Source organism: Limulus polyphemus, unplaced genomic scaffold, assembly GCF_000517525.1.
Source record: "Limulus polyphemus unplaced genomic scaffold, Limulus_polyphemus-2.1.2 Scaffold1471, whole genome shotgun sequence".
NCBI lineage: Eukaryota > Metazoa > Arthropoda > Merostomata > Xiphosura > Limulidae > Limulus > Limulus polyphemus.
The window spans coordinates 46,716-62,397 of NW_013667081.1; the positions used below are offsets into that span (position 1 = coordinate 46,716).

The 15,682-nt window shown below is 35.3% G+C and overlaps 1 protein-coding gene across 3 annotated transcripts in view; it reads right to left on the bottom strand.

Annotated features, from left to right (window-relative positions):
• LOC106463725 (dual specificity testis-specific protein kinase 2-like) overlaps positions 1 to 15,682 on the bottom strand; it is an 85,516-nt gene that overhangs the window by 16,187 nt on the left and 53,647 nt on the right. For all 3 annotated transcript variants that reach the window (XM_013923788.2, XM_013923789.2, XM_013923790.2), the window contains 2 exons: positions 15,091 to 15,139; positions 6,515 to 6,664 (listed from right to left, as the gene is read on the bottom strand). In XM_013923788.2, the coding sequence (XP_013779242.1) occupies positions 6,515 to 6,664; positions 15,091 to 15,139 (199 nt within the window). The remainder of the gene's footprint in view (positions 1 to 6,514; positions 6,665 to 15,090; positions 15,140 to 15,682) is intronic.

Sequence of the window (15,682 nt, forward strand, 5' to 3'; positions counted from 1 at the left end):
AAATTAGGCAATCCATTAGGCAGAGTTCAAGGATCAGGAAAGGACTGGAAATATCTCTGCAGATTAGGAGGCATTACTCTCATGGTAGCCATGCCCTTCCTAACACAATTTCTGTGAGTAGTCACTTCAAACTGGCCTTTAGAGAGAAAACAGTCTGCGGTGACAGGTGTAGTGGCAACTCCACCAACAAATGGTGCAGCTCAGGTGCCTCCAAAACAGTGGACTATTCAAATTGGAATGATGGAAATGAAAGGCAACCACAAGGATCTCCAGTGAGTGGGCAGGGCTGTGCTGATCCTCCCATGGGGGGTGCATGCTGCATCAAGGTCCATTCACAAGATATATGCCCATAGGGTACGTGCTGTCATAAGGAGAATACATTATCATATGGTCTGCCCATGTGATATATACCACAGCCATGACCCATTGAACCTGAACCTCATCCAGAATTGGAGGAGTGAAGCATCTGCTTCTCTTGTGGACTTCTTTGGCACAGGCAATGAAAATGCCTGAATTTAGTAACACAGCAAAGACAGTAGAACTATCAGATCCAGCTGAAAGCTCAGCAGCTGCCTGCCAACCTATCGTCAACATTTTGCTGAGCATCAGAGTAGGCAAAGGTATTGATACCAGCCACCAGAACAGGAGATCCGAGATGACCAGCAACAAGTGGTAGATACTGTGAAAAATGCTCCTGAAACCTCACAGAGCCAAAGCTGGGCTTAGCTACAAGCATGGGGGAAGCAACATAGATAGCTTGCACCAAAGAGTTTAGTGGTCAGGCCAGCTCTATCAGGGTTGGGTGTAACTTGGTGATCAGGGTGAGAAATTGAACTCCTGGCAGACACAGGGCAGGTGAAAACTCTAATAGAACTTGTGACTATTTAAGCTCTCCAAATGGCCAGTGAATAAAGCGTTCATTCAGGTGAATGGTAATAGACTATATGATAGAGGAGAGATACATTTTCTGCTTGGTCTAGATTGTGTCACTCACAGAATGAAAGCAATCATTTCCAATCTCAGGTCTAGAACAAGCATCTTCTGAATGGACATACTGTAGAACTAATCATCCGGTTTTGCCTGTGCAATGGGTAAATTAATGTTCCATGGGAATGCCATCGATTGCTGGCCAAGAACAACAGACTGCACAAGTGTATGTAGTGAAGGGAATAATTGTATTTCAATGTACAGAAGTGGTGTTCTTTGGCTTAGTCTAGACAAGATCAAATTTGCCACTACCATGTAACATGGTTATAGAAGCCACACATAAAATAAACTGTTTCCTGTCCAAAAAACAAGATGAATCAAGATTTATGAACTAAAAGTCTACTTACAAAGTTTAAACTTGTGTAACTACTGTACACCAATAAACTTTCAGAAAAAGATGGACTCTCTTGTTGGTTGTAGATTGAGCTTATCTTCCACAAATACTGATGAGAGATCTAGAGAGTACTAGGTGATATACTGCAGAGATCTCACCACTCAGCTATACTGAGGGAATGATTTTCACAAAACATCAAATGATGTTTTGCATCTTAAAATATACTCTACGTCTCTAAGAGCAAAGGGTCACAGTACCATTTCAATCATATGATCTTCCTAACTGTTGGTAATAGAGGGATAATTCCAGAATGTAATACATATATCACATTTCAATATCATTCAGTAGCTTGGAAAACAAGAAGTCCCACTTCTTTTCAATCCATTATCATACAGATAAGTGATTGTCCTCAATTATGTAATAGAGTAGCAGCTGCAAATGAAGACCATACATTCTACCAGGATTTACTACCAAGAGCTGAGAAAGCAAGGAACGCTATTTCCATTCAATTATTAGTTTTGCAAACTATGGATTGTCTTGCCCTTGAAGTCTGAGCAATAACTCTACAATGTAGTGCATACATTAGGTTCCCAATATTACTTGATGGCTCAGAAAGCAAGAAGTCATAACAACTTTTCAGTCAGAAGTCTACTAATTATCAGACCAGTCTAGTTTGTAATAATCAAGTGGAAATCCCACAATATAGTGCATACATTACAATGTGCATTGCCTGATAGTTTGGAAAGCAAGGAACTCCACTTCCATTGCAATCATCAGGCTCTCGACTTAGTGGTTGTCCCAGCTTTGATGATCAATCTCATCCATATTTATTGGAAGGTGAATGTTGGTATTTCTTTTGCTGGTTGTCACTTCCAGTTCTTGCAACTCCTCATCTGGTTTGTCACAGATTGCCAGGTAGGTATCCACAGCTTTCCCTCTATCATCAGGTGAGAAAATTATTTTTATTAAAGGATATTAATTCTGTTTTTCTCATTTTATTTGAGTTTTTGTATTAGTTTGCCCGCTCTTGAAGTGGATAGTGTAAATCTGAATTTTATTTCTTTAGTTTTACTTTTTGTTTTTGGGATTTGCATTTTCTTCACTAAAAAGTATTGCTATGTTTAGAGTTAAAGAGTATAGTGTACATTTCATTTTATTGAACATCTTATTCATCTAAAGTATAACTAAATAATTGTGATTTTGAGTATTGCAATGTTTAAGGGTCAAAGTTAAGAGTTTTTATTTTACTTTAATAACGTATTTTTACAGCATTTTGTCTTGTTGTAGTTTAGTGTAATTCTTTGTTATATGGTTTTGTCTTGTAGTTTAAAGTAATTCTTTGTTAAAGGGTTTGATTTGTGTCATTCATGTGGTGTGCAAGTGTTTTTAGGAAAAAAATTAAGGTGCTCCTTGACAATGTCACAATTTAAAAGGTGATTGCTTTTAAAGTTATGCTTAATTGTTGGATTGAGGACAAGCCTGAGTGAGAGAGAGAGATGGGAGGAAAAATATGATATTTGAGCATATCATATATTTTCTACCTGCTATAGCAATAGAGATTATCAAATTTCTCAGTTATTTAGTTCCATACTGTAATGAAAGCAACATATTGTCCAGAATGTCATTAAGATTATCATGTTCTTGTTACTTCATTTCTTTGTTCTCTATGTTAAATGACTAGCAAAAGTACCCGCTTTGCTCGGGTTATTAGATTGATATTCCAAACCCATTTTAAAATAAAGGCATAATTTATATACTTTTGTTGCTAAGCAACATGACATAAAAGCCATTGTTGGAATGCATTGTAACCAAAACACACTGGCTTTTCTATATATTAAAATTTGTTATATAAGGAACCACTTCTTTTCTGTGGTTTTTTGCTAGCTTGCTTCATAAAAAGATGTGCAAACACATAAGTAATAATACCAACGTGCACACCCTCAGGGTCTACTCGGTATGTGTGCAAGATTTCAAGTTTCAAGGTTCTTTCCTCTTTGAGCTATGGCGGTCACACACACAGACCCACTATTATCATAGAAGCATCTTCTGTTGGAACAGATCTTACAGTAATATGCAACATCCGGCTTAAAAAGATTGGCACTGTAATATCTTTTTCTGGTAGATTATGACGTTGACTTAAAGTAACAGCCAACTAATACTGTGAGGAAACAGAGGTAACGATGTGACAATATTGACTGGACAAAGAAAGCAAGTTAACCTGTTGAATTGTGGCATACTTACTTTAGCCAGTTCTACAAGGAAGTTATACAGTAAAACCTTACTTTTAAGATCCTCGATTTTAGTTTGGTGGAAGTCTATCCTGAGAGAAAGAAAGCTGTGGGACCAAGCACAGCCTAATAGAAGTGACTGTCTTTTCATGTACATAAGTACATATTGTGCATTTTCTTTGTCTGCATTATAACACAGAATTCTCATATTTTTCCACTTTGCCCAGTTTCATTATTTCACACACACTAGGAAGATATGTTATTTGATCAGAATCACTCTCCTTATTTCCTAAAAGAATCTGTCTATTTGATACTTGTTGGAAAACAAGCAGTTTTTACCTGAAAATATCACACTCATAAAGAAAATTCAAACATAACAGATACATAGTCTAAATTTTCTATTAAACATTATAACATGATGTGTTGAATTACCATTATTATAAATCCTCCTGTACTGATTATTGGCCCAATTGTTTGAAATTTGGTAGATAGATTTATTTTTCTTTATTTTTTCTGTATTATAAATAAAAATACAAGAACAATTTAATGTTTGTGATACTCCTTTGATAGCCGAGATCAATCATCCATTCCCTCATATGAGAAGTAGGCTAACACTATAGGTTTTGTTATAGTCTATAATAGGTTCCTAAAATTAGTATTTCTTAGCAGTTTTTCCCCACTGACAATGATTGAAATAAATGTCACTTATAAATACTTTTAAAGTTGATTATTCTGTTTAAAATGGGAAGACAACGTTAATGCACATTACTGAGTGGTAATTTATTCAGCTTTGTCTTGTTTCACTTAGTATAAAAATCAGGGTACAAGCATACTTTACATATGTGTTATACACATTAAGCTATATTGGTGTGGTAACTATCCAATAAAGGAAAACTTTCTGTCTGTGTATGCATCTCCTAAACTAGTTGACCGATCCAGACCAAACTTGGCAAGATTAGTAATCCAAAAGCAAAACAAATTCATATTAAATTTTTCTATATATTGAAAAAAAAATTATCGAATAACCCATATATAATTACTGCAGTAACCATCCCTAACTTAGCAGTGAAAAACTAGCTAGTTATCACCACTCTTGAGCCACTCATTTACCAAAGAACAGTGGGATTTGCTGTCACATTATAATGCTTCCATGGCTGAAAGGGTGAGCAAGTTTGGTGGGATTGGGATTCGAACCCACAACCTGCAGATTAAGAATCGAGCACCCTAACCACCTGGCCATGCCAGGCTAGTCGAGTTTGAAGAAAACTCACACCAGAATATATTTCTACAAGTCATACATTGGAAATAAAATGTTCAGCATTTTGGTTTGTTTCCCATAATAACCACAATATAAAGTAATAAAATATCCAGCTACAATGTGGAGATTAAAGATGTTGTTGCTGTTTAAGTTTCCCTCTCTTTTCTGATTCACACCATTTAACTTCCGGTTTATATTAGGGTTAGAATAAGTGCATAAACCTAAATTAGAGAATTATTTCATAACTGATGTATTTTTACAATATTTCTTACTTCTTGATGTAGAATATAATTTTCTGTGGAAGCAAAATTCAAGATTATTATTATATTTAATGCATTAAATGTACCAAATTCAGACATTAAAAATCTTAACCACATCTCTACTGTGAAATGGGCTGCTTTGAACAAGAAGTGACGCAATTGCTTTGCCATTTCTGCCAAGTTTCTCAACTCAGCTTCCACATTCCCTCGCTTCCGATCCACTTCCCCTGTCTCACAACAATCTTCTTGGAGAATAAACGCTACTGAAAATCCTCGCAGAGATTTTCTTCATTTTTAGCCAGTTTGCGCATGTTTTCATGAAAAGAAAGACGGAGAAGTGCAGTCTACTTTAAAATGTATTACAAGAGCTTCAAAAAAGAAAGCCCATTATGGACTGAAAGTTCACTTTTATTTGTAGACTTTCATTGGATCTGTCGGGCTTTCACTAAGGACAGAGCTGGGTATGCAATTTTCCTCTCAAAATTAGTCAGATCACACAACTACTTAATTATTTAAAACAATAAAATAAAAGCTGTGCTCGCCTTTTTGAACAATAACAAAATCTAGTACAATCTCACTCAAACCTATTTATCCTTGGTCATAGAAAGTAAAAGTATGAACACACATCATTCATTCATGAGCGCCCACAGAAATATTTTCAGGGGAGGACAAAACATCTATGTAGGGGATCAGCTTTTACAGTGTACGTCAACAAACTAAAATAATATGTGTTTAAGGTCGTTGAGCGCAAACACAAATTTACAGTTTTAATAAAAATTATTAAAAATATTTAGTTTAACTACGATGTTAAGTTTACATCATAATATGTTCAATTTTCGGTGAAATGTGAGGGGGACAAATGCCACCTCTTTCCCCTTCCTGCGGCCGCCCATGCATTCATTTACAAAACAGTATTGTTGTTTTCTTGTACTAAAACACTAACGTTCGCGTACTCTTCCAAGTGTACGCAATATGTATACTGTATTATTTAACACTAGAAGAGACCCGCGAAACATTTGCGGTCAAGTTAGTATCTTTATTCCAACAGTACATCTTTAAATACAATATTTCTAGAATAATACAAACGTAGTCACCGAAATGTGCAAGTCCACTTTTCTTAGCCCTAACATTAATTAAGCCTTTATTAATTACGGCCTATATTCGATAAAGAGATAACACTGTATCTTGTATACGTTTTTTGCTTTCGTTTAGTTAGGACTAAACTTTACTGTACTTAATGTTATCATTAAATAAACGTATTATGTTATTCTACTTTGATAAGCTTTTAATATGTTGTACAAGATGTCTTTTGTTTACATCCGTTGGCATCAAGTGCGCGCGCATTTTCAGGACACACAAAAACTGAGTATTATTATAATAGATGTTCTTTGTGACAAAATAAAGAAATAATGCAAAGTATATAAATACACTAGTTAAATGACCATACCTTGGATGTCAGATCACGATGAAAAACTCCTCGTGAATGTAAGTATGTCATCCCTCGGGCGATGTCGAGCGCTAACTTGAGTCTCACTGGCCACGGCAGGGCTTCGTTTTTGTTCAAGTTTAACTGCTCCAGACTCCCTCCGTTAATGTACTTTAAAAGATTAACATTCCAAGTAAGCAAAATTATATCACGAGTTAACAATGTCCTAACTGGCAGTACTTGTTATATTCTGTAAAGATGACAAGTCAAAAACATTAACTTTTAAATCTATCGAACTGGCTATACAAACAATGGCGGCACAACGTTTCGATTATATGAAAGTGACTACCTTGTGTGTTAAACTCGTGTTCTCAATTCAAAAATTTTATGAAACACATTGACCTGTTGTATAGCTATCAGATTAACCCAGTTAGTAGGTGCATGTCTCCAAACGGAATAGTTATATGTAGCATCTCAGTATATCCTCCACAATACACATAGGTCCATCTCGTATCGTAAAACAAGCACTTACGATCAAAGAGTTATTTTAGTTTACTTGCATAAACACGAAAAAAAAAATAAAAAATCAGAAATGATGAATAACTGCTGTGGGGTTTGGTGAATGTGAGGGTCAGAGATAACTGCCCTCCATCCGTCCCTTGACTCGTGCATTGTCTTATTACGCGATTCAAAGCTTACTTCATAACTTTAAAACATTTGGGGTAGTTTTCATGCCCTTCACTTGAACGTTCCTTATTCTATCATTTTCAAGCACGGCATTTAAGCTACACTTTCTTGCAGGCATTGTGTGTTAGATCGATAAATTTTGGTGTATTTGAAAAAAAAAAATTACGTGGTCAGACAAACAAACTCACTTAGACGGAACTTTGTTTAATAAAACTATACGTAAAGTAAACAATAAAGTATAGTAATGGTATTTACAATAGTGTACAGAGTATGAAACAGTTAAGAGTGTTCGGTGTATGACACAGTTTTGTGAGTTGAAACAAAGAAAGTGGCAAAAACGAAGAATAAAACCCGTATACTAAAGAAAAGTTGACTAAAAGGTGTTTACAGTAGACTAGAAAACCAAACAAGGCTAAATTATTACAAAGTAAAGTAAATGTAAAGTTGTAATGAAGGCGAACTTAGCTCAATATGCAGATACATCTGAATGCATGTTCACAAAGTTTTTATGGTTTTGAACCAACTGCGCACATATCAATTGTATTTAGTGTAATGTTCAATTTTTTTAAGGAAATTACACGTGGGCTAATTGTTTGTTTGAATTACTTTGCAAATAAAAAACTAAAGTTGAAATCCAAACCAGTCGTCACCAGAAGACAACGACATTGTGCCATAGTGTAGCATACCCCTTGCATTTAAAAGTTTGACTTAGCAAAAAATAAATAAAAAAAACAAGTAATGTGATTCTAAATGGAAAAAACCAATATGCAATCTGGACTCTTCAAACAAAGGCCTTTCTAACGATACGAGATTTGTAGCGTTTAACCGAGAAATTTGCGACAAAAGTACTGAACAGACAAATGCAAGCGTATTATTTATATAGATGTCCGTGTGATTAATCAGGAGGTAAGAATTAGGTGACTTCAGCGACCTGCTACACAGTAGTGAAATATATTTTGGATTATACATTGCTATAATTTGTACGAAGTCTCGTATATAACCATATACAAGAAATTGTTAGATGCTCGAATCACGGTCAAAGTATGTTCCCACCCTTAGCAATTAATCCATCTAACTTAGAATGCCACGAATTACCGTTTGAAGGTGAGACAATTTCTTGTATATGGTTATATACGAGACTTAATGGAAGTCTGTCGCTAATTCCAAATTTCATTCATAAGAATGCTCCGTTTGTCATATTTATTAGTTTACATGTCAAGTTAATTTATAATTGTAGCTTACCTATATTAACGTAATAAAACCAAAGATCTGGAGAGTTAAAGATCAATCAGTCTTTAATTATCAAAAATTGATCCACGTGATAGGATGATAGGACCCCGATCAACAATTTGAAATTATGCACTCATAATGCGACAAACTTAAATTTATGCAACCCTTACCTAAACAATTTAACAGGCTGTTCGACATAGTTAATGTATCAACCATCAACCTCTTACACATCTGTTCTAGTAAACCTTTTTTTTATACATATGTAGTGCAGTTATGGAGAAATAACGTAACAGTGTTTGCGTTACCAAATAATTATTGTCTATTCACGATAAAGAATGAAAAAAAAAAACGTGTACTAAAGGCCTATGAAATATGGATTAATTTGAATATCAACCGAGATTATGCAACACAGTGTTGATTTTCGTGTTATACCAAGGAACCCGTTTACAGAATTAATGCGTGGGTGCTTATTACAAGTCACCGATAACTGGAATTTCCTAGGTTATGGGACTAGATTCGTAAAGGTGTCCTAATTTTGAACTGATAGATAAGAATGGAAGGCACGTGCCATCAACTCTTGCGCTACTCATTTCATCGAATAGAGTGAGATATGATCATAGCGCATCCACGGGCCCACAGTACTGAGCGCGTTTTTTGCGGCAACAGGTCGCGAACCGTGAATCCTCAGATTCACAGTCTGAACACGCTAAGTACTAGATTACGTCTAACCAGATCGAATCCGAAATATACCCATAGTTAAAAGTTAGTTCACACTTTAAGTAATGAGTATTTCAAACATTACTAGTGGTATGATAGTCACGGTTACAGATTACTGAACATAGTAGAACTTAAGTAATGGCCTATAATTACCTTTTTAATGAACTTTATTTAGGTGAAAATATCTTGACTTTTAACGTTTCAACTGATGATCTGCCATCTTCAGATATGTAGTCCCGAGAGGAGTTGCTACTTTTTGTTTGTTTGTTGTTAAGCACAAATCCACACAATGAGATATCTGTGCCCTGTCCATCGCGGGTATCGAAACCAGATTTTTAGTGTTATAAGACCTCTGACTTACTCTGAGCCACCGGAGAAATGGGGTAGCAAGAAGGGGAATTCAAACACTAGAAATTTAGCATTAAAGCAGCTCAGTCCAGTGGATAGTACTAAGTAACACGACAAAACAAGATGATTTTAGATCACCAATTAATGTTAACTATTACTGGTACGATTTAAACCCAACAGTTTATTCATTCTTAAACGTTGACAAAAAAGAAGAAGCTTAGGAAATGGGTTTAGGGGTTTACGCTACAGCGCTACGAAACAACGAAATGTTGTCACTATCGGGAGCTAAATAGTACAAGTAATTCAGTAAAAACAAGTAACATTTAGTTTGACTTTTTATTTTACTGTTAATCTTTTTTACATTAATACATTAAACCTGATGACATGTATAAATATTGTCTTCTACACTCTACAATGTATTATACTTTAATATAACAATACAGCATTAGTTACCATAAGACGGTGTTTTGTGAATAGAATTCCATGTGTATTATGTTAAACCGTAACGAATCTTTCTTCTGACTCAGTATAACTAACAAGTTAAGCTCCTGATAAAGCTGTCGGGCGAAATATTGAGCAATAAGTAAAGTATTTTTTTTACATAAATGTTTTCCACAAAATACTCCAGTTAGCATGCCGGTCATTCAAGAACACGAAATAGTTTTTGACTCGTTGGCCTTCGATCGACGTAGGTACATGATGACTGTAAAATGGGTAAAAACGATGTCTTTAATGTCATATTTGTTGTTATATACATATATAATGAAACACAACAGTAAATATAGCCTTGTCCATGTATGATAAGTAAATATTACATATAACACGTCCATTCCGCGATTGCTTAAAATATTACTCACTTCTATACTGATAGATGTGTAGCGATTTTTTAATATACAGTATATATAATACTTGTCTTCATGTTTTATTCTCTTCCTTAAAATACTTTGGTTCAACAGTATTAGCTAGCAGAAACTTGCAATACTCGTGTGTTCTCTATAAACGGCATATATGCTGCTATAGTATGTCTGTGCTTGTGACTATGAAAAGGCATTTTACACGATGTAACAAACCTTTATTATTTATAACTCATGTGCAGTCTGAATGTTGTATGAACAAAATGTATAACAGAATCAGTACAGTATGTATACACTGTATGATTCGTATAATGTATCATTCTGGATCGACAAAGAAGATTTAAAAAAAAAGATCATACTCCTTTTTCTAATAAAAAGAAACACGGTGTTTTGTAATCTCACAGGTATCTACCCAACAAGATTTTAAAACCACCAGAAAAAAACAAAAACGCTTCGTTAACGTAAACAAGACTACAAAACCTTGCTACATTTACAGTGCTCGTCAGCAACAACACGTGGATTAAGTGCAATAAACGAGGATTTTAGTCGCCTTAGTCCATGTAAAATAACATCTTTTTGGCAAACGACCAGTTACTTGTAATGCTCGGCGGTAACTGGCTTGGAGCCTAAGAAATAAATATTTAAAATAAAGATTCCCCAAAATAGGAAAACAAAATCTCCAAGACATCACGATGCAGAAAAAAAGTTGTTAAATATATTATACGAGACAATTTAACACATTTTGTTTGTAGTGACACAGCCACTCTGTATGGTAGGGGTAGGGGGCGTAAACGAAAATAAACTTTGCTTATAAATGTGTGCACATACCGTGGAGTATTTTGTATGAAGAGCTAGTAGCCCTTATAACTCTCTTCTTGTTATCTCCATGATTAATAAAACGTAGAAACGATATACGCCGACAGAGTTCAAAGTATGCTATAACATACGTAGTATGGAAACAAATATCTAATACTTCCGGTTTTACTTAGTCAGATGAACGCAAAATGTTCATCTAGAATTTTAAAAATGTTCCGCACCTTGGGTTTCGTACATAATATACGTTTCTAGCTACGTGGGTAATTCTGACAACATAATACTTGTCAAGGAATGTGGTTAACTTCCTTCCGCTATAGTTACCTATTGTTCTGGGTCATTCTTCCTTGGTGTGATTTGCGCTCTCTAATGGAAAATATCATAGTAAAGTAGAATGTACTGTGTAAATGTTGACAGTAATATTTACCAGTGACAGGTTGGGTGATATCTTGACGACAACCCCCATATTTTTCTATTGGAATAACCAACAGTGGCATGGGTAGTGCATACACACTGAGGGATGACATTATAGATTCTTGTATATAATGCTGTATCTTCTTAATCTGAAATAATACGTTCTTCAGAAAAAATGTCTTATTCTGGAAAAGATATAGAGTCTAGAGTCATTCAATCTCCAGTAAAAACAGTCTTCTGTCGAGTGCCCTAATTTACTTTGTTTTTGATTACTGAACAAAATTTATTTATATACTGTGTTCGGTGTCTTTCTTGCTTGAATTCAGTAAAGTCTAAACTCAGTTTAACTTCGTGATATATTTTCTTGTCGCTCTTCCTGTTATTTGCTGTTATTAACTGAATAAAAAAACAGTGTATTTAAGATTACCTCAGAGTAAGGCAGTAAGGAGAAATTATGGTATCGTAACCAGGATTTGTTTCAACTATCTGAGAAAGTCACTGGATCTCAGAGAAGTGATCTCCTGATTTTCACTTTTGTGTGAACATCCATGACCACAATCTCACTGCATCTGAACAATCTGGTGGACCCAAAACTAACAATTGAAAATTTCCAATAAGGATATATCTCAGTGCACAGGAAACATGGGCAACTGAGAGTCGTCATGGTGACAAGTGATCAGACAACTCTGAGACAAAATTGGGCGGTTTCTATAGAACTCCTAAGCATTTACCAACTTCGGTAATTCAACCCCAATTCTACTCAATTACACCAAAGACTAGCTAAAAAAGACTGGAGGTACAAGTGGCAGTTAACGTCTGCGAGTTCAAACTATTCTTGCAACAGGTGAAACAGCACACAACAACTGGTGAAGATCGTGATCCATGGGGCAGTCATGAGCCTGTCCATGATGGAAGGTGTGATGCCACTGCAAGCATGGGTTATGGATAAACCTTGGTTTGTTCAAGGCCTATAGATGAGCTGCCCACAACAACTTGTCATTCTGTGACCAATAAACAGGGATTTAACTTTCATCTGCAGCCACTGACATTTAGAATATCTCACCCTGGTGCTAGACAAGCCTTCATAAGAAAGGAACTGATACTGCAACCACAAGTATTTGTGAATAAAGCTAAATGGGTTTCTCATCTGATAATTAAGGGAGCAGCTAAAGAAGACTTGGACCATTTCTTGATGCATTCAAGCAGATAACTGCAGGGAATGTCCGATGTTTAATTTGGACAACCAATGCTCAACTAGGTCGAGCACTTGAGCAACGAGCAACTTTGTAACTAGGTTACAGTCGTAGCTGAATTGCACTGACTTTCCACCAAGAGAAAACTGAGCTATCCATCAAGCCGAGTCTAAGGCTTGAAAGTGTGGTCCCACAGATAATTTGTTTGTTTACATGGGAAGACAAATTCTACAACGGTGTCAGCATATTGTGAGGATATCGTCGTAGATAAGTTTACTGAAGACATACCAAGGAAGATAATGCAGCATTACCTGGGTATGAGAGACATTCTCACCCTGATAAAGGTTCATGGTAGTAACTTTAAACTTCCACCATCAGCAATTGCAGTGGCTGTATTTCATCCTGGAGTGTCTGTATCATGGCAAGTGCATGTTCTGCCAAGAATAGGACAGTTGTCGACACATTCTGGTATTGTGGCACAGCTCCACTGAGTACCTTTTAATGGGCAGGGCTTCCCAGGCTTACTCATGACGTTCGTGCTTAAGCAGATGCCCATGATGTTTTAGTCAGGCATATCTCTGGAAAGGAGGAATGAAACATGTGCTTTGGTTTTGGGCTGATGAGTAATTTTAGAGTGAATTCCATCTTGATTATGTTGTGTACTGTCCGGGACACATGGACGGCTTTTGCCACCGACCTTTGTGTTCGTGGATTCTCATCTATTACAAGATGACGAACTTTGCTTAGCCTGGCTGGGATACAACTTGTTGCAGGTCTCTCTATGTACGGTCCTGGTCTCTCAAGAAGATCCATATTCCTTTGTTTTCTAAAGCCATTAAATACAAGGGATATATTCCTTTCTTCAAAATTTTAAATTCATGATCAAACACTTTATGATCTGTGTGTATGAATATTTTGCGTAGAAACGAGCTGTTTCATTTCCTTTCAAAAAGCGATAAACGTTCGGTGGCATCACACTACCTACGATTGTCAAAATACAGTTTCGATACATTCTGCTCCACAGCAACTTTATATTGACTGTGGTTGTCATGTGGCTTGTTGATTCAGATATTGTTTTCATTTTTCATTTAATGTACTCAACCCTCTACATAGCAAGCATGTATATATTATTACCATTGGTACCAGTATTGATTTAGACAAATAATATGCAAGCTTATCTTTATATTGTTAAAATCTTATCTCTGTTACTTTTGCTATAAAATTCCTGACAATCAAAAGGGTTTTTTAAGCAAACAACTGAAAATGTGTTAAACTTGATTATTTTACAAAACATATACGTGTTTATATTTAGTTGAAAACCGGTGTTTATGTTTATCAGGTCATTTCTTTGTAACTGCACACTAGAATATGTTCAACAGCACCAGAAATGTATGTTTTATATCGTATTTACTGTTCTGACCGAGTAAGCAGGTGATAATTAAAACGTTTGAACAATCATGAATTGCCTCTCTGTGACTTTCTCCTCAATGAAAAAAAATTACAATCATATTTTAGTTTCCAAGAATTTCAATGAAAAATCAAGATTGGTTTTAGTTACTCAAGCATACACACACAAGTCAAGCTTCATACAGAATAAGAGCACTCGGATATTTTTATAATTTTTCTTTCCACTTCATTGTTTCCTGCGACGTCTTTTCGTGTTGTATACTTCTTCGTCTAAATACTTATTAAAATTTACCTTTAATTTTTTTATAGAATGTAAAATTATTATAATTCTCATTTTAAAATATGTAAACGTATGAGAAATTAAATTCTACCTACTGATATATACTTTTTTTTCGAGATAAAATCCTTTTCTGGAGTCCGACATAAATATAATACTAAATATAAAGATAGCCGATTAAACACATGTTTGTTTCCGATTCAGTGCGCATTTATAAAGAACCACTTATAAGAGTTAAAACTTATATACAACAACTATAATTATCAACAAAAACAAGCAATAACTGTGAAGACTTCTGCCGAAATACAGCGAGATTTTAACAAAATTAGTATATGTACGGATCACTGACGACCCTTTCGTTCAAGAAAGTATGAAAATAGAATACAGAAGTCTATTTGTACACAGAAAAATAAATAAATAGCCAACAAGCAAATTAAATACATTTCTCATACTAACAAACCCTTTTGTCATAGTTGGTCAGGATATAAAAGCTAACATAAACAGTTACATAAAGAGTTTAACTTTACTATGCTCATTAAACATAGTGGTAGTGAAGCTTCTGTCTACTATTGTAAATTGTCACACTCAGAACTGCATTAGTAACGGTTTTATATATATTAATATAATAGAGGATTTAAAGTATTAAACTATGCTTACTTCAGTCAGGGCATGTAGCTGGCCTTCGTGGACGCAGACACCCATAAACCTTGAAAAGCAGAGGTACAACAAATTAATCATTTATCAATGAACATATATAAATTATAAACCTATTATAACGCAAACTGTTGGAAATGAACCTCAAATATCAGAACACATGTTATATATTATAAAAATTCTGGCACGAACTTAACGATTTTCTCAGTGATTATGATAATTCAGTTTCCAGATATGACTTAAGATGACAGTTTGTACAGTTGAAGCCTTGGACGTGAGCATTTGTTGAGTCTGTTTATCTGATTCAGAATTTTCAATCAAAGCAACGCAAAGGTAACTGCGCATAGCCATCTCTAAAAGTGACAGACTAAATGGAAGACAGCTTGTCATCAGTACCCACCGCTAACTCTTGGGCTATTATCTTGTGTGAAACGCATTTTTGCGACAAAAGGCCGCAAACCATTAACCCTAAGATTCGAGCACAGTAACTACTAGGATACATCCAGGTAGAAATAAAGGAAATTGTTTGTGATCAGCAACCGGGCAGTGTATGTAATCATTACAGAATGTGAAGTTCTTGTCCCTGTCTTAAAAA